Raw genomic sequence first — 26371 nt, 5'->3', positions numbered from 1 at the left:
CTGCCCAAATTAAGGAGAAGCCTTTCTAGCTTACATGGGAATATTCCTTGCTTCACCCAAATTGTTACCCTGTTGACATATTACTTATTTTAACTTATATCTAAGCATATAAAAATAGGACCCTAGAGGGTCGAGACATCTTAGATTATGAGGAAGATCTGAGTTCCATTTCATTAGAAGGGACCATGAACTCTTTAATAAAGTGCCATTAATTCAGACCTCTTCTTCAGTCTCTCTTATTGTATGTGGGATAATTTTAATCCCCACATCTAGAATTCTCCAAATATGCTATCATATTGCTATAAACTGTTATTTTTTTTCTTTTTGCCTACTCTGAATTCTTCAACTTTTTTTGTCTTATTGTTGCTATAGTTAACATTTCTTGTATAATATTGAAAAATAGTGTTGATAAAGGGCATCTTTGTTTTACCCTTGATCTTTTTGAAAGGGCTTCTAGCTTATCCCTGTTACAGATAAAGTGTTCTCATATTTTAATAGGAATGAATATTATATTTTATCAAAACCCTTTTCCATATCTATTAATATCATCATATGATTTTGTTACTTATATGGTCAATTATGTTGTTAGTTTTCTTAATACTGAATTAGTGTTCATTCTTAATATAAATTTTCCTCATCATAGTGTATGATCTATCTGCAATATCTAAGTTCTGCTGCTAATATTGTGAGATACATGCATTAAGCTCTTGGTTATCTCTACCCTGGTGTCATGGATCGCTCCTTCTGACTTCCTAAATTTCTTTGGGCTGGAAAAATGGCTCAACTGACCTTTTGTTGGTTCTGCTTCTCTAGAATTTGATTGAGGCATTATTTTGAGGCAATGTTGTGAGAGTTCAGCTGTGTTGTTATCTGTATTCTACCTTTGTGGTTCTGCCCTAGATAACACTTTTCAACAGTACTCACCCATAGAATTTTACAGTAGGGAGATTTCTTTTTTCACGTTTCTTGAAATAAATATTTTAAAGTTACTCTCTTGAAGTACGTAGCTATAATAGAGATGTAAAAGAATCATTTTTTATATTTTTAGAAGTTACTTTTAATTATTACTTTTAAAATTTATTTCCCTCTGGACATATAGATTCCTAGTGCTCTGTGTGTGAATATGTGTGTGTGTGTGTGTGTGTGTGTGTGTATTTATACACAAAATGTTTAAAATGAAAATTTGTATTCATTTTAGTAATAAAAATTAAATACCAAAATAAATTTTTGTCGATTGCTTATCCAAAACACATAGGTTAAACCATATTAAAAAACCAAAATATTCTTTTTTAAAAAAAGGATTTTGGGGTAAGGAATACGTTTTACCAAGTTCATAAGAAAAATAAATGTTTTCCTAACTGCATTGCATAATACACGATACAAAATACATATAAGCACACAGAGACACAATATCTATCTTTCTTCCTTTCTATCTATCCACATATACATCCACATATACATAAATGTTCCAAAACCTTAGTGCATCAACTATTAAAGCATAAAGTTTTAAATCCCTTAAACTATTAAAATTTAAAATGTAATAAAAAGGACACTTTTGTCAACATACATATGCATCTATAAATGTTAAATGTTTGGTTTTGTTTCTATTTCTAAGATATCTTCAGATTCTCTTGATTTCACCTACAGTTGGCTATATATTATATAACTATTATCTTTCAACTTTCTTATCTTCATGTTGTAATTAATTCTCTGTGTCATATGTGAGAGATTATTTCAGAGAATCACAAAATTATAAAATTTGAGATTTTACAGGGATTTTGGAATCCATCTCATCTAATCCATAGAAAGAAGGAATTCCATCTCTATAATATTTGATGGGTTATATTCCATTCTCTTTTTAAGAATTTCTAAGAAGGGAAAGTCAAACACTTTTTTAGGTAGCCCATTTAACTTTTAGGCACATCTAATTCTTAGGAAATATTACTTGCTCTTCAACCCAAACTTGTCTCTTTTCAGAGGCTATTCTTTCCTCCTGATTCTGCTTTCTGGACCAAACATACCAACTTTAATCTCTTCTTTGTGATTAAATCTTCAAATTCTTAAACATCTGGTGATAACCATTATGTTTCCCGTGAGTATCTTCTCCAGGCTAAGCATGCCCAGGTTTTTTGTTTGTTTTTGGTTTTGTTTTTACTTAATTTATTTTTTAATATACATTGCTTTATAAATCATGCTAGGAGAGAAAAATCAGAACAAAAGGGATAAACCATGGGAGAGAGAAAAAAACAGAAAAAAGAAGTGAACATAGCATGTATTGATTTACATTCAATTTCCATAGTTCTTTTTCTAAATACAGATGATATTGTCTGTCCAAAATCTATTGGAATTGCTTTGGATCACTGAATCACTGAGAAGAACCAAGTCTCTCATATTTGATCATCGCACATTCTTGCTGCTATTTTGTACAATGTGTTCCTGGTTCTGCTTGTTTCATTCAGCAACTGCTCATGTAAATCTTTCTAGGTCTTGTTCATCATTTTATAGAATGATAACATTCCATTACTTTCATATGTGGCAGCTTATTCAATCATTTCCCAGTTGATGAGCATCTACTCATTTTCCAATTCTTTGCAGCACAAAAAGAGCTACTATAAAAATTTTTACCCATTTATGATTTCCTTGGAATACAGATACGGTAACGGCACCATTGGGTCAAAAGTAAGAGGATTCCATTGTAAAAACCCTACTCCTACAGAGAAGAATGCCTAATTGTGAGTAAAGTGGCAGAATTAGTTAAAAATAAGTGTAGTGGTAGTTAGTTTAGTGAACTTTTGTAATAATAAAGAGAAAGAAATTATAAAGGCACTCTAAATCAAGATTATTTTGGAGAAAGAGAAAAGTAAAAAAGAAAAATATTCAAGTAGAATATATCATACAAAATCATATGTTTATTTTTTAAACAAAATCATTTAGCAATATAATTTTTTAAAGTAAAGCATCTGATGAGGTGCATCATGCTAATTTTGTGGAAAAGATGGAAAGAGGCAAACTGATTTACATAGTACAAAAAGGTGTATTCAGAAATGATGTAATTGATACATTAATAATTCAATGTCAACTTGGAAGGAAGTCTGAAGTACAGTAATTTAAGAATATATATGTGACCAAAGAAAAACAAGAAAACATTATGAAAGGCAAAATGGACAACTTTGATTGCATTAAATTAAAAAGTTTTTGCACACCAAAACCAAGAGAAAAAAACAGCAAAAGGAAAGTAGAAAGCTGGGGAAAACATTTACAATCAGTGTTTCTGAAAGGTGTCATTTCTAAAATATATGAAGAACCTCTGTGTCAAATTTGTAAGAATACAGTTCCTTCCACAATTGATAAATGGTCAAAGGATATGAACAGACAGTTTGCAGATGATGAAATTAAAGCCATCCATCATCATAAAAATGCATTAAATCACTATTAATTAGAGAAGTACAAATAAAAACAACTCTGAGGTATCACTATAGACCTTTCAGATTGGGTAAGATGACAGGAAAAGATAATGATAAATGTTGGAGGGTATGTGGGAAAAACTGGAATACTAAAGCAATTTTGGAATTGTGAAGTGATACAACTATTCTGAAGAGCAATTTGGAAATATGCCTAGACGTCTATAAAACTGTACATACCTTTTGACCCAACTGTGCCATTACTGGGTATGTATTCCAAGGAAATCATAAAAAAGGGAAAAGTACTTACATGTGCAAAAATGTTTGTAGCAGCTCATTCTGTGGTAGCAAAGAAGTGGAAAATTTGTAAATGCCCCTGAATTGTGGAATGGCTGAACAAGACATGGTATATGAAGATAATGGAATATTATTGTTCTACAAAAAATGATGAACAAGCTGATTTGTAAAAGTCCTGGAAAGATTTACATGAGCTAACGCTGAGTAAAACAAGCAGAACCAGGAATATATTGTGCACAATAACAGTGCACATAACAGCAAGAATGTGTGATGATCAATTATGAAAGATTTAGTTCTTTTCAGTGGTTTAGTGATCCAAGGAAATCCCAATAGACTTTGGATAGAAAATTCCATCTGCATCCAGAAAAGAACTGTGGAGATTGAATGTAAATCAACATATGTTATGTTCATTTCTTTTTTTTCTCTCTCCCATGTTTTTTCCCTTTTGCTCTGATTTTTCTCTCCCAACATGATTTACAAAGCAATATGTAATAAATATAAATTTATTAAGCATAATATATAATAAAACATAATTTTTAAAAGATATGTATGGTCCTTCACTTAATATTTTTATCACTTATTTAGAGGTATGGATGATAGGTGATACTAAATCGAGAGGGAAAACTAACACCTACTTGACAGAGAACATCAAAAAGATCTTAATCTAAACATTGCTATAATATTTAGAAATTGATATTTAGATTAATGAAATGTTTAGAATAAAGTGAAATTCTGTTCTCTGAAACTTTATATTGTGTTAAGGAAATAAACTTCACAAACTGGGCAGGACTTACCTGTAAAACAATTTGTCTTGAAAATAATCTAGGGATCTTAGTATTTTGTAATAATACGTGACTTATCGGTTTGTCATGACAGCCAAGAACGTTAATTTAATGTTATCTGCTTAAAGACAAATAAAGCACTGAGGAATAAAGAGGTGATAGAACGTATATACTGTGCTTGGTCAAGGCACATTTGGACTACCATGTTTTGTCTACCATGTTTCAGGAAGTACACTGAGAAGCTGGAGAGTATTCAGGGGAAAGCAACCAGCTTGACAAAGGTCTGCATGTTTTTACTATATGAGAATCAGTTTAAGGATGAGGGGATGTTTAACCTCGATAAAAAATAACATGATATATGATAATTGCCTCTTAAGTCATATGGAAGAGGGATTAAATAAATTCTGCCAGATTCCAAATGTCAGTTTCAAGGGCTTCCTTTATAAGTAGTGGGACTTCCCTTATTTTCAATCTTTTGCCAAAGACCAGGGCATTGCTTGTTAAGCATACAAACCAGGAGATTCTTTTTCAGTCATATATAGGTCTTTATGTTACTGAAGACCCTTCAGATGCTAAAAATAATTTATGATGGACAGTTCTCATTTATGTGATTTATTCATTTACGTGAAAACACAATTCCAGTGTGATGTTTCTCCCTCCCTCCAGGAATATATACAACTTTTTTTTTTAGTCTGAGAAAGGGGAATACAACACAGAGATATAGAAGACATGAATCCTTCTATCCTTTTGTAGCTATATTAAACATTACTGAATTCAGAATACTAAGCATTGATGTTGAATTTGGATTATGACCTCCAAAAGGTCATTAAGAGTAACAAACTATTTAAATAAAGTGCTAGCTTAAACATAAAGGGAAAATGATAATGCCATTGAAAAAATTGATAAATTATTATCATTACTAATTGTTATTTTTAACTATTAAAGCTAATTACTATAATTACAGTGGTGATAAAATGAAGTAAATCAGCATGATTATTAAAAGCAGGAAATCTAACTTGTAAAAGTGTCTCTAACTAAAATGGCCCAAGGGTTCTGATGACAGTGGTAATTTCCTTAGCTCTGGGATTAAATTGCCTGGTTTGACTAATGTGATTTGATATGATTTTAATTTTCTTGAAATGTAGAGTTCAGGAATAATAAGGTCAGTTTAGTCGGTTTGAAATAAGACCCCTAGAGTCTCATATCCCCTTGTCTCTATTTTCAGAAAACAAATTCCATCAACTCATTAAAATTCAAATAAATTCAATAACCCCATTTTTAGAAGGAGGGGCAGTGAATTGGGATTTTAAAACTATCTTCAGTTAAGTTGCCTTGGGATACAAGTATAATAAATAAAGGAATACAATGAATTCCACTTTTGAAAACATATTGCAAGTAAATAAGCAACATAACAATATCTTTATCTCATCTTGGCTCATTGCCTTATTGGTTATTTTTTTTGTTTGTTTTAAGATTTAACTTTTCTCTTGTTCTTTAAAAATTTGTAAGCAGGTTATGGAGATATTATTTAAAAAAATACAGCATCTAAAAATAACACTTTCTCTTTTAAAAAATGTACTTAGAAACTCAGTAAATATTCACTGGCTGAACTTGGTTAAGTCCTGTAATTTAGTATTATTTATATCTTCCTTATTCCTCTACTATTTAGTAAACTACTTCAGAACAGGTAGAATGTCTTAAACTCTTTTGCACTTATTAATTCTAACCTTTTATAGGCTCTCAATAAATATTTGTTGGAGAAAGAGAATGGATGGATACATAGAAATAATTATTTTGTGCATTAACATTCACAAATATTCTTTATTGTGTACTTTGCTTTTCATTACTGATGTGTTTCTGAAAAGTTTCATGCAAACTGGGCATTTGGAAATTGAGTTAAATTTTAAGTGTAATATAAGAAGCTTGCTTTATTATAATAGTATAATCTTCCAGTATTTTTTATTCAGAGGTCTGTTTACTCAGGTTTTGTTAAGGGCCATATTTGTAGTTTTCTTAGGTGACCAGTCAACAATCTTAAATGTAAAGGAATACTTGTTTGCAAAGCAGAGATTCCTTTCTGAGGGTTCTTTTCAGTCACCATTCTTAATGATAGAGATAAACAAGTGATTTATAGACTTCTTTCTTGGAATTCTGAGCATAATCTGGTGAGATTGGCTCACTGTTTATACTAAAAATATTCTCAATTTATAACTAGCCTATCAATAAATAACCCAATCCAATATTCAGAGACCCGGGAGAATAAGGGTTTTATAAAAAATCTTAGTTCATGAATATTTCAGGACTTATCTAAGCATTTGTTAACAAGAACATAATTGCTACTGAAGACACACCATTTTCTTGAGATGTTGTATTGCTATGTTTTATTTTTTATTAAAAAAATATTTACAAGGTTCTTTGCAAAGAAGTAAGATAATCAAGTAAAACTCAATATAGGAACCTCATCTGAAAGTACGCACATTTCACATCTGTAGCACTCTTTTACCTGTTGTTTTTAATTACAACAATCTATTTTTCTCACTCATCCCCAACCACATTGAAAAAACAAAACAAAACAAAACAAATTACTTGTAACAAATACATACAACCAAACAAGACAAATTTCCTCAATGTTTGTATAAGATACACACATGGATACTTACACACATACCAGAATATATGCATGTGCATATTTTGTATCCATAGATATAAAGATACAAATGTTGACATATCTCTATGTATATATCTATCAATCTATCTATGTATGTATGATTTTTCTGTATACACACACACACACACACACACACATATATCCATTTCCTTAATTTTATAAAATATTCTGCACTTTAAATCTATCAGCTCTCTGTAAGGAATGGGATATTTCATTTTTAGTACTTTAGGTTCATAACTGCTCACTTTATTGGTCATAGCTCATAGTTCTTGGAGCTTTCAAAGATGTTTGCTTTTTAAGTGTTATTATTTTATAATCTGTTCAATTTCTGCTCACTTCACTGCATCAGCTCTTTTTAAACAATCATATATTTCCTAATTCACATAACAAACTATACAATCACATTCATATACCAAAATTTATTTAGCCATTCATCAACTAATGGACTACCTCCTACTTTCCAGGGTTTCTTGTTGTTGTTGTTACTTTGAAAAGTACTAGTATAAATATGTGTGTGTGTGTGTGTGTATTTTTTTACTTTTGTGTATGTCTAGCAGTAATATCTGGGTCAAAGGGCAAATGCTGGTTTTTTTTTCTTCTTCCTATAATTCTAAAGTGCTTTCTACAATGGTTTTACCAACGTATAGGTCCATCTCGAGGATCTACAATGCATGAGCATGCCTGTTTTTCATGACTTCTTCAACCCTGATAATTTTTCTAGTCTGTGAATTATTCCTAATTAATATCAACTGAAATGAAATTGTTTTGGTCATAATTGAATGGGCACTGAGGCAATACATTGAACTTTCTGCAAAAAGACAAAATGAAGTTTTGTCTCCCTTTAATTTAGTGTGTTTTGTGAAGTTTTGTGAACAATGTAAGACATTGTTGCCCATAAGTCTTGTGTGAGAGAATAACTATATCCAGTGTGTGATTTGAATTAAAATGATAAGGAAGGGTAGATTGTGTCAGACAATATTTAATGGATTCAACTATTATCCTAGCAATTCTATTTCTATGTCTCTTTTTTCCCACCTGGTAGAAGGGCCTAATTTGGCCACATGATCTATGAATATGTAGTATTCAATATGTAGCATTCAACAATAATATTTATTTAGTATTCGATATGAGCCAAGCAAGAGGTAAAAAGGCAATCCCTTTCCTCAAGGAACTTATAACTAGTTCCATTCCATATAAGTTCTTTTAGGGTAAACACTACTTTAGTTTTTTTCTTTCCCCAGCACTTACATAACATTGTCTTGAATACACATTACAATGCTAACTTTTTCTAAGTAGGAGAACCAAGCACTATGCTTTTAAGAAAGTAGCTAATATTTTTTGATTAATTGCTATATATATTAGGTATTTGTTAAATGTAATAGGTTAGGGAACAGCAGTAGGCAATTTTACACACAAGCACATGTGAATTCAAGCATATGTGTATAAGCATATATGTATGTTTGTGTGTGTGCATGTGTGTGTGTGTAAAAATCTGTCTTTCTATCAGGTTGATATAAAATTACCTTAATCTAACAATTGGGTAAACTTTCAAGTAGATGTAAATCCCTTAAGAGCATAACTGGTGATATATCTATCTTTGTATCCATAGTTCCTAACTTGGCTTAATATGTCTTATTGAAATAAATTGAATGGAACTAAATTGAATATATAGGAAAAAAATTTTTTTTTAATTATACAGAATGCTAATTCATTTTATTTGTGCAGCTTCTAAAATAGTAAACTAAACTAATATATAAAAATAATAAACTATTCAATTAATATACATAATTTTGGACTTGAAGTATGAAAGATTACAATTCAGTGACCTAATTTTTAAAGTTAACTTATTTATATTTATTATATTTGCTTTATGAATTATTTTGAGAGAGTAAAATCAGAACAGAAGGGAAAAAAACATGAGATAGAAAAAAATAACAGAAAAGACAAGTGAACATAGCATATGTTGATTTACATTCAATCTCCATAGTTCTTTTTCGGTATTTAGATGGCATTTTCTGTCCAAAACCTCTTAGGATTGCTTGTAATATATTGTAATCTATTTCTGGTTCTGCTTGTTTAGCTCAGCATCAGTTCATGTAAATCATTCTGGGCCTTTCTAAAATCAGCTTGTTCATCATTTTTATAGAACAATAATATTCTAATATCTTCATATACCACAGCTTATTCAATCATTCCCCACTTGATGGACATATACTCATTTATCAAATTTTCATTAGCACAGAAAGAGCTGCTACATACATTTTTGTACATGTGACAGGTGCTTTTCTCTTCTTTATGATTTCCTTGAGATACAAACCAGTAGTGACATTGCAGTGTCAAAAGGTACGCACAGTTTGATAGTCCTTTAAGCATAGTTCCAGATTGCTCTCTGGTTGGATCATTTCAAAACTTCACCAACAATGCATTCATTAGTGTCCCAGTTTTCCCACAAATCCTCCAATATTTGTCATTACATTTTCCTGTCATCTTAGTCAATCTGAGAGGTGTGAGGTGGTATCTCAGAGTTGTTTTAATTTGCATTTCTCCAATCAATATTGATTTACATAATTTTTATATGACTAAAGATGGCTTTAATTCCATCATCTGAAAATTGTCTGTTCATATCCTATGACTATTTTATCAATTGGGGAATTATAAATTTGACACAGTTCTTTATATACTTTAGAAATAAGACCTTTATCAGAAACACTGGCTGTAATTTTCCCCCCAACTTTCTTCTTCCATTGTAATCTTGTTTTAGTAGGTTTTATGCAAAAACTTTTTAATTTAATGTAATCAAAGTTGTCCATTTTGCCTTAATAATGTTCTCTAATTCTTTGGTCATAAATTCCTCCCTTCTCCAAAGATCTGATAGATAAATTATCCCTTGCTCTCCTAATTTGTTTATGGTTTCATCCTTGACGCCCAGGTCATGTGCCCATTTTGGCCTTATTTTGGTATACAGTGGGAGGTGTAGGCTTCTGCCAAGTTTCTGACATATTATGTTCTAGTTTTTCCAGCCATTTTTGTCAAATGGTGAGTTCTTATTCTAGAAGCTGAAATTTGGAGATTTATGAAATACTAGATTACTATAGGCCTTGATTATTGTGTCATGTGTATCTATTCTATTCCACTGATCCACCACTCTATTTCTTAGCCAGTACCAAATGGTTTTGATGACTGCTACTTTATAATATAACTATATTATATATTAGGTTGGTACTACTAAGTGACTATCCTTTGTATTTTTTTTATTAATTTGATATTCTTGACCATTATTTCTTCCAGATGATTTTTTTATTATTTTTTTCTGATTCTGTAAAACAATTTTTTGGCAATTTTCCTTGTGGGATCCCTTTCTGAAGGTGATTAATGGATTCTTTCAAAGACTATTTCCCCTCTGTTTCTATAATATTTGGGCAGTTTTCCTTGATGATCTCTTGCAGAATACTATCCAAGCTCTTGTTTTGGTTATGGCCTTCAGGTAGACCAATAATTTTTAAATTTTCTCTTCTGGATCTATTTTTCAGGTCAGTTATTTTTCTAATGAGATATTTCACATTTTCTTTAATTTTTTCATTCTTTTTGGTTTGACTGCTTCTTCATGTCTCGTGGAGTAATTAGCTCCCATTTGCTTTGTTCTAGTTTTTAATCTATGATTTTCTTCAGTTATTTTTTGTATTTCTTTTCCAATTTAATTGTAAAGATACTGTTTTCTTCAGTGGATATATATATTTTTTTTTTTTTGGTATTTAAGCAATTGTATTTTTTAAGGCATTGCCTTCCTTTTTCAAGCTGCTGACTCTTCTTGCATTTCTCTTTTCTCCTTTCTCATTTTTTTTCTCTATCTTTCTTATTTGCTTTTATGAGCATTTCCAAGAAGCCTCTTGGTCTTGAGACCAATTTATCTCACTCTTTGAGATTTCTTCTATGGACATTTTGTCTCATCTGAATTGGTGTTTTGGTCTTTTCTGTCACCATAATAACTTTCTATGCTCAAGGTTCTTTTTCTGTTTCCTGCTCATTTTCTTTCCTTCTCTTTTGATATTTTCTCTTTTTTTTTACTTTTTGGTCAAGCTCTGCTGTAAGGCTAAAGGGGGGGTACTGTACCAAGCTCGGAGCCTTGGCTTTGAGCACAGCACCCCCTTTTGTTGCAGGGGGTAGCTTTGCCTGCTCTTTGCAGAAAACATCCTAGGTTCCCAGAATTTGCCTTCTGAGCTGGGACTGGAAGCTGCTCCACTGATTTACTCCTATACTGAGCCAGGACTGAGGGTCTTAGCTACTATAACCCTCTTACCAGCTTTTTCAGACTCTGTCTGACCTGGGCTGAACACCCTTCTCACCCCAGCGAGACTCACCTTTCTTGAAGTTTTTCAGTCTGTCTTGAACTGGAGAGAGGTTTTATTCTCTCAGACTTTGTTCAGAGGCTTGGTTTCCTGTAGTTTTTGAGAGAAACTGGAAGGGCTTAAGCAGCTTCCTGACTTTACTCTGCATTTTGGCTTCACCCCCTCTTTCCATTGACCTAATTTTGGGCCATGTGAATGTATTTTGGCCTTGTTCAGTTTGATCTGTTATATTATAAAGACCTTTCAAGAACTGATATTCACTATGTAATGGTTTCCTTAAAGACGTTTTAGTTTATTGTTCATATAGAAATATCTGATTCTTCCAGATAAATGCAACCACTATTGCCTTAGTTGTTCTTGCAATTCTTTAAAAGAGATTGAAGTCCATAAATTCCCTATGTCCTGTGCTTTTAATCTTTATGAATTTAAGAAAATTAAAAATTTATTGAATGATCCTCTACTAACACATTTTCTACTATAAAATATTGATTGTCTTAGAAAATGATTTGGTTCCATTAAGATACAAATAAATAGTACAAGCTTCCCAAAGCCTTATCAAAGCATCTTTGAAATCAACTTTTAGAAGCTGTTCTCCCCCCAGACCCCACTACTAAGATGAAATTTACATTTTGGAGAAAATTGTTCTTGAATATGTTATTTTCCTAAATTGGTAATACTTTACTAGCAAATTAGCTGCTGTCAGATTCCCAAGGCTACTATATTGAATGAAGATTGAAAGAAGGAGTCATTTTTACAACACTTTGAAGGACAGTAAGCCATATTTTCATTATCCACAGTACACATTAGGCAGTCTCCTAGGTATACTGCAAACATACTTGTGAATAAAAGATAACACCTTAATTGTATTTAATATCCATTATATAGAATCTACCAGAATTGATTCCATAGTTTACAAGGAAATCTAAGAACTACAATTCTCCACTTGCTAGATGGAGAAAAGACAGTGGCTTTAATTGCCAGTGTTCTGAAAAATGTAGAGGAGAAATCTTTCTCATTGAAAGTATAACATGGTTGAAAGGTTCTGGTGGCTAATTCTATAAATTCATACTAAACTAGGCCCCATAAAACATTTCTCTTAAAAAAAAAAAAAAGTTCATTTTTTTTACACCTTGCATTTGAATTCCCAGTATTTTAATCATATCATTTTCCTGTAGTGTCCACCAGGTTAGCTTTCTCAAGGATCTCTCTGGAGTCTGGAGTCTGGAGTCTGAGATTGAACTCGAGCACATTCTCACTGAAGTCTCTCTCGAGTCTGCTTATTTCAAGTCCTCTTAGCCCTTATTTACCTTAGTACAATTGCATCACTATAGCACACTGATCATGTGTCAATTTTAGAACCATTACATCACCATTCTAAGTAATAAATATATGTGTGAACTAGAGAGCCATCATCTTATCAACCACACTGAGTAAACACCCTATTGTAAGTATCTTTGCTTCAAGTATACTTTTCTCAGAATTCCCCAATATCTAAGGTCCTCTATATTTTCCTATCTTGAATCTAATGTTGAAATATTTTAAAAAGGTGAATCTCAGCATATTTTTAAAAGTGTCATGCATAAACAATTAAAATAGAAAGAACAAACAAATATTTCCAATTATATTTAAGCAAAGGACACAGTTGACTATTATCTGCAAAGATTTTTACTTAGGAAGAGCAGAAAGAATCCTGAATATGGAGTTAAAGGACATGTATATATATTAGCTCTGCTACTAACTTGAGTAAAGATACTATAATCATCTAGGCCTCAGCTTCCTTACCTGTTAAATTAAAGGTTCATTTATAATTTCTATTATCAGATGAATTTGACTTAAATAAACTTTTCCTTTAATTAACTTTTTAAAATTAAATTAATTTATTTTTTATTATATTTTAAGTTTCAGAATGTCTCCCTTCTTTCTTACCACACTAGGGAAGGTGACCATTTGCCACAGATAATAACAAACACACACACACACACACACACACACACACACACACACACATGTAAAACCATACTATACATATTTCTATTTATCTTTTCTTTTTTTGGAGGTAGATAGCATCTTTCGTTGTAGTTCTATCATACTAGATAGTAGTAGATAGTATTAGTAGACTATCATACTCAGAATAGCTTAGTCATTCACAGTTTTTCTTCAAACACTATTGTTATGACTATGTACAATGTTCTTTTGGTTCTCCTCATTTCCCTCTTCATTTTTTATGCCATTTTCCCCATGTTTTTGTAAAGTCAATCTGTTTATCATTTCTTATTTCATAGTAGCATTCCATCACAATCAAGATTTAAATTTGTTCACTCATTCCCTGATTGATAGACATCCCCACAACTTCCAGGACCTTCCCACTAACTTTTGCTCTAAGTATCTCAATGAATTATTTTTCTCTTATCTTTTTTTTAATTACTAAGATATTTTATTCCTTTCTCTACAAAATACCAGTGTGTTTTACCCCTTATTTAATCATATTTTGATTAAATATAGTCTTAAGCAATAAACTCATGTCCTTAGTAATAACTCAGCAAGCATCCCATTCACCATGTTTAATAATGTTTATATTTATTAGGTACATTAAGAACAGTTTTCTAAGGTATCATTTTAAACTAAAGAGAAAGTGTAGTGTGTCAAAAGAATATGAGGGAAAGAACTATGAATGAGAACTATTTTTAGTGGTTAGAAAGGAAAGACTCAACTTTGAATGATTATTGGTGAAGAATATGAGATAGGATTTAAAGGATTGTACTTTTAAAGAAGGCTACTTATTAACTCACTATCATAACAACTCATAATTAATATAAAGAAGAAAACATATTTTGACATTTACAATCATAATTTGTGTCTTTCAAATTGTTAAGAAATAAGTTTTTAATTTTCATTTTTATATGATAAAAGTGGGATAGATCCTGAACTTTATAGATACAAAGTCCCTTGCTAGGTAACCACAAAGATAATTCTTTGATGCATTATAAATGAAATTTTTATCACAAAGTCTTTATAAGGTTTAGATATTTTTGCCTAATAAGAATGTTCTAAATATATTTTATGCCTAATTACTTTATCTACTTGCATTGTCTCTCAAAAGCCCTAGAGATGGAACCATATCATACACACATGTATTGATTGCTTGGGTATCTCCAATTCAATAATATAAGATACATAGCCTAAGCATTCGAAAATATTTGAATTAGTTTTAGAGAAATACTAGAGGTTTTATAAGCTATTTTATTAGCTTACAATATGTGATCAAAGAAGGAAATACAATTATATCCACATATGTGTGGATGTATGTAAGCAATGGAGTAGAAATTTCACTGACTAATCAAAAACAAAATCCTGGAGTTTTGGTTTTTTGGGCTTTTAGTTTTTTGTTTCTTCACCAAATTTTTGTTAACTCTGCTAAGAAGAAATGGCATGGTTTTTATTTCCTCTGTATTTTTGATGTACCTCGTTTTTAATTTTTTCTTCTACTTCTTCTTTTTCTTTTTTCTATCCTTTACTCTCAAGAGAAATCATAAATAGTTCAGGAAAAATGAGGATCACAGAAAAATCTCAAATTTATATATTTATTGAATAATCAGTAATCAACAATTATAATTACTGTCATAAACACACCAGTTCTTTAAATCATCAGATTATCATGTTATCATATATATATATATATATATATATATATATATATATATATATAATTTTTTTTTCCCTGAGGCCATTGGGGTTAAGTGATTTGCCCAGGATCACACAGCTAGGAAAAGTTAAGTGTCTGAGATCAGATTTGAACTCAGGTCCTCCTGACTTCAGAGCTTATGCGCCATTCACTTAACCACTTAGCTGCCCTATGTTATCATTTATAAATATGATTCTACCTAAAGAAATAATGCATTACTAATACACCTGATCTCAAAGATTTTTCATATGGTAGCTAGTAATTTATTTATAGATTTGCACTTCTTTTAACTGATTGACAAACATGCCATTTTAAAAATGGTGAACTGAATAATCTGATTGTTTCTTTCTTGTTAGAATTCTTTTTTGGACAGACTGGGATGCTAATTTTCCTCGTATTGAGTCTGCGTCCATGAGTGGTGCTGGAAGAAAGACTATCTATAAGGACATGAAAACTGGGGCTTGGCCTAATGGATTAACTGTAGACCATTTTGAAAAAAGGATAGTATGGACAGATGCCAGGTAAAAAGAAAACAAAAAATTAATATTCAAATATGCAAGAATTACCCAGAATAATCCTTTGTTATTTTTAGGGCTGCTGTTTTCTGGGCATTCTAATTTTTTTTTTTTAAGTTGCAATGATAGGACTGTACATAAATTTGGAAAACAATGTTGGTATCATTCATCAAGGGAACTGAATTGTTTAATTTTTGCCCTATAAGAACCTGTACTTTATGAATGGTTTCTTACTTATCTTTCTATAGGTCAGATGCTATTTATTCTGCCCTCTATGATGGAACAGGCATGATAGAAATCATACGAGGTCATGAATACCTTTCTCATCCCTTTGCTGTTTCTCTGTATGGAAGTGAGGTATATTGGACTGACTGGAGAACAAATACATTATCCAAAGCCAATAAGTGGACTGGACAGAATGTCAGTGTCATTCAAAAGACCAGTGCACAGCCTTTTGACCTTCAAATATACCATCCCAGCCGTCAGCCACAAGGTAAGAAATCTGTGTTAATCACTCAAGAAGGTTGGATTTTATTTTGGTTTTAATCTTGAGCTTATGTTGTAAGAATCCAAATTCATTGCTCAAAGATAAAACATATTCGTTTTTATTGTGTAAATGTAATCCAGATATTTTTAAATTGTACTATATTTGGCCTAACATGCCCTCTTCTTTGTGCTGCATTCCTCCATCTTTTCACTTTCTTGAATAGAACTGGGGAAAGAATAAAAGACAAAGCAAAAGTTCTGATCACATTTGTATCACTTCGAAAGCAATGAAGATTAGGTTTTAAATGTTTTTATTTGAATAATATGTTTTAAATATTTTTATTTAAAAAGGTTTACTTATCCTGAAGTGTGATTTTACTTCTAAAAAATATGCATTTCTTTTCTCTGTCTCCTGGGCTAACTTTGAAAATCTTTCCCAAGATAGGAAAAAGGGTTTCTAATTTTAATAATCATTTAGAAATTTTTTCCAGTGAAGAAGCCTTATTTCCTAAATGAAATATACTCAATTTTCAATTTTGAGAATGATCAGAGGACATTCTGCTCTTTCATATTACAAGGATCACTAACCGGATTGCGAGCATTGAATTATCTTTACTGTTTATGTGCTTCAATGAAGTAGGGTAGCCATTGTTTAAGGGGGAGAAGTGTGGGAACATATCAAATGCTTTATTACCAAGGACAAAACTACAATGAAAATAATGACAAAGGCTTGGAGTTAACACAAGTACAATAATATTAGGGCTGTTATCTGGAGAATAATAATATGAGTTTCTTGAAAAATGATAGGTTAAAAATCCTTTATATACAGTGCTATAAAAATGAAAAATATTTTCCTATAAATTAAATAAATAAAGGTTAAAGATACACATTGAAGTTGTCTGTTTCTCCAAGTAAGAAATTAATGAGATTTCTAGCACCAGGATGCTTACAAATAAGCCTTCAATGCACACATACATTTTCATCATGTAGTTAAGTGAAAGTTTATTATTATTATTATTACTAAAATTTTGCTGTCAGTGTTTTACACAACATGACAAAAGATTCATTTAATGAAATGCTAATATGAGTTCTTCAATAGTTCTTTTATGAGTTGATTTATAACTTTTAGTTGCATAACAATGCACAGAAGTGATGCTACTTATTAAATTCCCATTTGAGGAGCTTTCTAAGATCACCTTGTAGGATAAGACACCAGACACTCAGATCCTTTCCCGAACTAAACTGCCAAGATTTCCTATTCTACAGCACAATTCTGTTGGACAAGCCACATTGTTCAAATGCCAAATATATTCTTGCCAGAAAAGTATTTTCCAGAGAACTCACACAGGGCAGATGTTCACAAGGTGGTCAGGAAAAGTAATACAAAGCCACTTTCAACATTTCTCAAGTTTAGAATTACTGCACAATATGGGCAACGCTAGCACAGGACTGCCCTTATCAGAGAAGGTGCTGCGCTTGCTCTTTGAACAAGGCAGAAATGAATTAGCCCAGAAAAAACCCCACAAGAAGTGCAAAGTTAGAAAGCCACCCCAAATGTTCATAAGGACTATTTGTATCCAACTTGTGGCAGAGCATTCAGAGCTCATATTGATCTGATCAGCCATAGTCAGACACATTGTAACTCGACTCTAGCATAGTGATGTCATTTTGGTCCTCTGAGGACAGAGAACAACAACCAACCAACCAGTTTTAAAAATATGTTGCCTAGGGTAGCTGAGTGGGTGCAGGGGATAGAGCACCAGCCCTGAAGTCAGGAAGACCTGAGATCAAGTCTGGCCTCAGACATTTACAGACATTTAACACTTTCTAGCTGACCCTGGGCAAGACACTTAATCCCAAGTGCCTCGGGGGAAAAAAAGTATATTGCCTTAAAAAAGTTATTTCCATTTTTTTAAAAATCTGGAAACTATTACCTTGTAGTGTACTTTCTAGGGCCTCACATTGGGTGCCAAATGTAGTGTCCAAACTAGCTCTCTGGAGGATCTCGGTACCAGCCTGAGTCTTTGGTCTTAGAGGAGGACTGATGAGTAAGGAAGGAAGGAGGAAGCTAAGAGGAAGGGAATACATAAATTGTAAGGAAAAAGGGTAAGACAGGGGAGGAACTCTAAGGTGGGGAGAGGGATCCTAAAAAGGGAGGACTATGAGAATTAATTGGTGCTCACAAGTTTAATACTGGGGAGGTAGGTAACAGGGAAAGAAAGGAGAAAAGCATAAGCAGGGGTTAACAAAATGGCAAGTAATACAGAATTAGTAATTTTACCATAAATATGAATGGGGTAAACTCCCCCATAAAGAGGAACACTGGATTAAGACTCCATAGGAGACTGGATTAAAAGCCAAAATACTACAGTATGCTGTTAACAAGAAACACACTTGAAGCAGGGTGATACATAGAATAAAGGTAAAAGGCTGGAGCAGAATCTACTATGCTTTAGGTGAAGTTCAAAAAGCAGGGGTAGCCATCCTTATCTCAGACCAAGCAAAAGCAAAAATTGATCTAATTAAAAGAGATAAGGAAGGGCATTATATCTTACTAAAGGATAGCATAGATAATGAAGCAATATCAATATTAAACATATATGCACAAAGTGGTATAGCATCTAAATTCTTAAAAGAGAAATTAAGAGAGCTACAAGAAGAAATAGAGAGCAAAACAAGATCTGAACCTTGTACTCTCAGAATTAGATAAATCATACCACAAAATAAATAAGGAAGAAGTCAAAGAGGTAAATAAAATACTAGAAAAGTTAGGTATGATAGATCTTTGGAGAAAACTAAATTGAGACAGAAAGGAGTATACTTTCTTCTGAGCAGTTCATGGAATATATACAAAAATTGGCCATATATTAGAACAAAAAAAGCTCAAATTCAAACGCAGAAAGGCAGAAATAGTAAACATCCTTTTTGGATCATGATGCAATGAAAATTACATTCAATAAAAAGTCATGGGAAAATAGACCAAAAAATAATTGGAAAGTAAATAGTCTCATACTAAAGAGTGATTGGGTGAAACAGCAAATCATAGACATAATTAATAACTTCACCCAAGAAAATGACAATAATGAAACATCATACCAAAATATGTGGGATGCAGCCAAAGCAATAATAAGGGGAAATATATATCTCTAGAGGCTTACTTGAATAAAATAGAGAAAGATAAGATCAATGAATTGGGCTTGCAACTAAAAATGCTAGAAAAGGAACAAATTAAAACCCCCCAGTCAAACACTAAACTTTAAATTCTAAAAATAAAAGGAGAGATTAATAAAATTGAAAGTAAAAAACAAAAAAACCCATTGAATTAAATAATAAAACTAAGATTTGGTTCTGTGAAAAAAACTAACAAAATAAATAAACCCTTAGTAAATCTGATTTAAAAAAGGAAAGAGGAAAATAAAATTGTTAATCTTAAAAGTGAAAAGAGAGAACTTGCCACTAATGAAGAGGAAATTAGAGCAATAAGTAGGAGTTATTTGCCCAACTGTACGCCAATTAATTTGATAAATTAAATGAAATGGAAGAATACCTTCAAAAATATAGCTTACCCAGATTAACAGAGAAAAAAGTAAATGGGTTAAATAGTCCCATCTTAGAAAAAGAAATAGAACAAGCTATTGACCAACTCCCTAAGAAAAAATCCCCAGGACCAGATTAATTAACATGTGAATTCTACCAAAGAAGAAGAATTTAAAGAACAATTAACTCCAATGCTATATAAACTATTTGGAAAAAAAATAGGGAATGAAGGAGTCTTACCAAATTCCTTTTATGACAAAGACATGGTACTGATGCCTAAACCAGGTAGGTTGAAAAAAGAGAAAGAGAATTATAGACCAATCTCCCTAATGAATATTGATGCTGAAATCTTAAATAAAATATTAGCAAAAAGATTACAGAAAATCATCCCCAGGATAACACATTGTGACCAAGTAGGATTTATGCCAGGAATGCAGAGCTGGTTCAATATTAGGAAAACTATTAGCATAATTGACTATATCAATAACCACATTAATAAAAACCATACAATCATCTCAATAGATGCAGAAAAAGCATTTGATAAAATCAAATATCTATTCCTAATAAAAACACTTGAGAGCATAGGAATAAATGGGCTTTTCCTTAAAATAGTCAGGAGCATCTATTTAAAACTGTCAGTAATCATCAAATGTGATGGGGATAAACTGGAACCATTCCCAATAAGATCAGAAGTGAAACAAGATTGCCCATTTTCACTATTATTATTCAATATTGTATTAGAAATGCTAGCTTCAGCAATAAGAGCTGAAAAAGAGATTAAAGGAATTAAAGTAGGTAATGAGGAAATCAAATTATCATGCTTTGAAGATGATATGATGGCATACTTAGAAAACCCCAGAGATTCTACTAAAAAGTTATTAGAAATAATTCACAACTTTAGCAAAGTTGCAGGATACAAAATAACTCCCCATAAATCCTCAGCATTTTTATACATCACCAACAAAATCCAATAGCAAGATATACAAAGAGAAATTCCATTCAAAATAACTGTTGATAATATAAAATATTTGGGAATCTATGTACCAAACGAAAGTCAGGAATTATATGAGCAAAACTATAAAACACTTTCTACACAAATAACATCAGTTTTAAATAATTGGAAAAATACTAAGTGCTCTTTGATAGGCTGATCAAATATAATAAAGATGACAATACTACCTAGACTAATCTACTTATTTAATGCTATACCAATCAGACTCCCAAAAAACTATTTTAATGACCTAGAAAAAATAACAACAAAATTCATAAGGAAGAACAAAAGGCCAAGAATTTCAAGGGAACTAATAAAAAAAAATCAAATGAAGGCAGTCTAGCTGTACCTGATCTAAAATTATATTATAAAGTAGCAGTCACCAAAACTATTTGGTATTGGCTAAGAAATAGATGAGTTGATCAGTGGAATAGGTTCAATTTGCAGGACAAAATAGTCAATAACTATAGCAATCTAATGTTTGACAAATCCAAAGATCCCAACTTTTGGGATAAGAATTCACTATTTGACAAAAACTGCTGGGAAAATTGAAAATTAGTATAGCAGAAACTAGGTATGAATCCATACTTAACATCATACACCAAGATAAAATCAAAATGGGTCTATGATTTAGGCATAAAGAATAAGATGACAAATAAATTAGAGGAACATAGGACAGTCTACCTCTCAGATATTTTGAGGAGGAAGGAATTTGTGACCAAAGAAGAACTAGAGATTATTATTGATCACAAAATAGAAAATTTTGATTGTTTCAAATTAAAAAGCTTTTGTACAAACAAAACTAATGCAAACAAGATTAAAAGGGAAGCAACAAACTGGGAAAACATTTTTACAGTTAAAGGTTTGGATAAAGGCCTCCTTTCCAAAATATATAGAGAATTGACTCTAATTTATAAAAAATCAAGCCATTGTCCAATTGATAAATGGTCAAAGAATATGAACAGATAATTTTCAGATGATCAAATTGAAACTATTTCTACTCATATGAAAGGGTGTTCCAAATCACTATTGATCAGAGAAATGCAAATTAAGACAACTCTGAGATACCACTACACACCTGTCAGACTGGCTAAGATGACAGGAAAAAATAATGATGAATGTTGGAGGAGATCAGCAAAAACTGCGACACTGATGAATTGTTGGTGCAGTTGTGAACAGATCCAATCATTCTGGAGAACAATTTGGAATTATGCTCCAAAAGTTATCAAATGGTGCATACCCTTTGATCCAGCAGTGTAAGTACTGGGTTTATATCCTAAAGAGATATTAACGAAAGGAAAGGGACCTGTATGTGCCAAAATGTTTGTGGCAGCCCTTTTTGTAGTAGGTAGATATTAGAAAATGAATGGATGCTCATCAACTGGAAAATGGTTGGGTAAATTGTGGTATATGAATGTTATGGAATATTATTGTTCTGTAAGATATGACCAGCAGGATGAATACAGAGAGGCTTGGAAAGACTTACATGAACTGATGTTGAATGAAATGTGTGAGAACCAGGAGATCATTATACACTTCAACAACAATAATATATGAGGATGTTTTCTGATGAAAGTGGATATCTTTGACAAAGAGAAGATCTAATTCAGTTCCAATTGATCAATGATAGACAGAATCAGCTACATCCAGGGAAGGAACACTGGGAAATGAATGTGCACTACTTGCATTTTTGTTTTTCTTCCCAGGTTTATTTTTACCTTCTGAATACAATTCTTCTTGTGCAACAAGAGAATTGTATGGTTCTGCACACATATATTGTATCCTAGATATACTATAACATATTTAACATGTATGAGACTACCTGCCATCTAAGGAAGAGGGGTCGATGGAGGGAAGGGAAAAGTCAGAACTGAAGTGAGTGCAAGGGATAATGTTGTAAAACAAAATTACCCATGCATATGTTCTGTCAATAAAAAGTTATAATTAGAAAAAAAAAAAGATCCAGAAGAAGTATAAGAAAAATATTAGAGTTGATTATAAGTTAATAATTAAGGTCAAATGGTTTATTTATGATATATTAACATATTATTAATATTATTTAGTAGTAGTAGTAAGAATATTTTTAAAACTATTATTACTGAGGTAGTTTGAAAGAAAGGTTAGATCTGAGTTGTGTATGATTCTAAAAAACAAAGGAAAAGTTTAAAAAGAAATTATTTTATGGGTGGAGAAATTGGTAATATTAGAATCTTGCTCTCATCTAGGCTGAAGAGGAAACAATGTGTATATCTGAGGAGGTTCAGAAATCTTCTGAACTTCTGAAAAGGTGAGAAAACTGAGGGAAATAGCAAGGGAGAGATATTTAAAAGCATGTATAGATTAAGATTAGGAGAGTGGGGTCAACAGGGCAAAAATATTAATGAGGAGAAGGGAAGAATATTAAGTAACAGGGATGGAGTGAAAAGACAGGTTGAAAAGGAAAATAGTAAATATTACTGGGCCTAGATCAATATCTTAAACTATTTATGAAAATAAGGTTAAAATAGATACATGATCTAGATATAGAGATTTTACAAAAAATTTGGAACATGGAACATATTATTTATCAGTTATAAACAGGTGAACAGTTTATGAGTAAACAAGAGGTAGAGATCATAGATATAAAATGTACAGTTTCAATTACATGAAATTAAAAAGGATTTGTACAACTAAAACAAATGTAGACAAGATAAGAAAAACAGAAAATTGGGGGAAAGAGGGAATTTCAAGACAGTTTATCAGATAAGGATAAGAGTCATTCCCCAGTTTACAATCGTCAAAGAATATGAACAGGCAACATTCCAATGAAGAAATCAAAATGTTATAGTCATATAAATGTACTATAAATAATTATTAATTATAGAAATTCAAATTAAAACAAATTTGATATGTCATTTTACTCCTACCAAATTGACTAAAATGGTAGGAGGAAGCGACAAATATTGAACATGATATAGAAAAAGTGAGACACTAATCCATTATTGGTGTAATTGTGAAATGATCCAAACATTTTGGAGAGCAACCTGGAATTATGCCTAAAAAATGATTAAACTACCTATATCATTTGGCCTCATAATATCAGCACTTGGTTTCTTTCCAAAGATAATTAGAGGGAAAGGAAAAGACTCTACATATTTTAAAATGTTTATAGCATTTTGTTGTGGAAAAAAAAAACTAGAAACTACAGGGATGCCCTTCAGTTGGGGAATGGCTAAAGAAGTAGTGGTATATAATTGTGATAGAATATTACTGTGCTATAAGAAATGATGAACTCTATGATTTCAGGAAAAATCATGGAAGGTCTTATATGAAATAAGAAGAACCTGACTTTGAGTAAATAAAGTTTTTTTTTAATATTATAACTACCCAAATTAACTACAAAGGACATATGAAGAAAAATGGTATCTGCATTTAGAGAAAAAAGTGATAAATACAAGTATGTGTAGAAAAAAAAAAATGTGTGTGTGTGTGTGTGTGTGTGTGTGTGTATGTGTTCCTATTTGGGTCTAATGGTAATAATCTGTGGTGGATGAGGGAAGAAACAAAAATTACTTCATAATTTTGTAGTATATTTGAAAGATAACAAGTAGTACATAGCAGATTTGTAGTTTCATGTGTAATTATTTTAAAAATATTTGCTGTTATGAAAATAATAAATTAATAATAATAAAATAAATTGAATATGTTAAAATTAAATTAAAAAGTTATATAGATCACTCATGATTACCTTTTAAAAGAACATAGACAAGAGTAACATCAGATAGGAAGACATTTATGGATTTTGGTCTACATTACTGGAATGAGCACCCAAATCAATGTATTTGAATATCTGTTTGAGAATCTGAGTTTGAGTATCTGAGTAAGATAAATCAAAGATGGAGGTTTCTGTATAAAGGAAACTTCTCCAGGATCTTATGATCCAGAAAGGACTTAATGTTCTTGAGAACAAAGTATTTTGCATGAATGGATACCAAATAAATATTGTTTTATAGTTCTGAATTATTTTAAAAATGATAGAGGGCAGCAACTTTCTTGCTTTAATAAGCATTTATTTTTAAAAATTGTCTGATTGCTTATTTTTAATATGCTATAGTTCATTTACTGGATATCTTTATTCTATTGATAAACAAAATATGTGTTTATACGTGTATGTGTGTGCTTAAATATCAGAGTACATAATTTATTTTCCTCATTTTCAGCTTCAAAGAAAAATGCTTTATCCTCTCATTTTGCACACAAGATGTATACTGGCTTAAGTGAGCTATCTCTTTAATAAATAAGCATTCTTTAACACTCTTCTCTCTACTTCATCATTAGGAAGCTATAACTACCAACTAAGTGAGATAAATGGACAGTACAACTGCAAGTCAATAAATAAAGAATTTAAGTTAAAAGTGCTAAAGTGTCAGCCAAACCTAGGGAACAAGTAAAAAGATATATTTTTCCCCCAACCCCCAAAGGCATAGGTATAAGCCTATGACTATGTTGAGCCATGAAAAAATAAGTAAAGATTCTAATTTTGCTATATCTCATATTCAAATTCTTGGCCATAAACTCCTGGGTTTTTCACTAATTGACAATCAGTGATTGATTAGTCCATGTCCCTTATCTTAAAATATTCAAACTCAATCAACTTTCTTCTTAGTCTTTTGATTGTCATTATCACAAATCTGTCACCTCTAAAAGAAGCGTGTTCATTCATATTGATATACCTTCTTGAGTTTATGACTCCTACTCCAATGACTCATCACTACTCCACTTACTATTGTTGTTGTTATATTGGACTCAAGTAATATACAAATTGTTTCATTGTTATTTTCAAGATCCTATGATGTCTATAATCAGCAAACAGTCTCCCCTATTATTTTATCAAAAATAGTTGAAGTTCATTTCATACTTTAGACTACAGGAAAATACCTTTTCTTTCTTCTGTTGCATTCTGTGATTTTATATTATCTTAGTTCTTTTGTTCCAATACTTCTCCAGATATTCTTTCCCTACCTTCCTGTCTGCCTCTTCTTTTAAATGTAGGAGTCCCTCAAAGATCTATCCTCAGTACTCTATCATTTTGTTGAACTTCAGTCTAATATTCCCAATCAATTCTGAGCCCTCTTACATCCTCAAAGCACAAATTATCATCTCTTCCTTCAAGTTAAATATTTTTCCTAACTTCATTTTATTTCTTTATCTCACCCACCCACCCTCTAGTCATTGGATTATTGAAGTACAAATTAAAAATGGCAAAGTATTAGCTCTCAAAAGATTCAGTGATTTCCAAAGTATTAAGAAGTATAGTTGGTATTTGAAGTTAGAGCCTTTAGTTTCAAATCCAGTGATTTTTCTGCTATCATACAAGTTAAAGACCTTGCCTTTCATTCCTTTTTATCTTGAAGTTTTAAACTGCCTATCATTCAATAGTGTTAATTTTTCATTCAAAATATCTCTTCTGTCCATCTCTTCCTTTCATTTGTGTTCTTATTGTCCTACTTTTGATTCCTGCCTCTGCAACCTGGTTATGGTCTTTTCTTCCAAGCAAACCCTTAACCATAACACTCATGTAAAAGTCTTATTTGTCCTTCAAGGTTCTGCTCAAAACCTTCTTCCTTCACATTGTCTGATTCTTCCTCACTGAAGTAATCTCATTTTTTTCTTATTTAAATAAAGCT

At 31.6% G+C, this 26371-nt stretch overlaps 1 protein-coding gene across 1 annotated transcript in view; it reads left to right on the top strand.

Annotated features, from left to right (window-relative positions):
- The window catches only part of LRP1B (LDL receptor related protein 1B), a 2378573-nt gene that overhangs the window by 1604230 nt on the left and 747972 nt on the right, over window positions 1-26371 (top strand). The window contains exons 26-27 of the mRNA XM_031963676.1: window positions 15533-15697; window positions 15940-16184. Of these exons, the coding sequence (XP_031819536.1) occupies window positions 15533-15697; window positions 15940-16184 (410 nt within the window). The remainder of the gene's footprint in view (window positions 1-15532; window positions 15698-15939; window positions 16185-26371) is intronic.

The sequence above is a fragment of the Sarcophilus harrisii genome, chromosome 3 (assembly GCF_902635505.1).
Source record: "Sarcophilus harrisii chromosome 3, mSarHar1.11, whole genome shotgun sequence".
Taxonomy (NCBI): domain Eukaryota; kingdom Metazoa; phylum Chordata; class Mammalia; order Dasyuromorphia; family Dasyuridae; genus Sarcophilus; species Sarcophilus harrisii.
The sequence above is the reverse complement of the archived record's forward strand: the minus strand, read 5'-3'. Positions and strand labels throughout refer to the sequence as shown.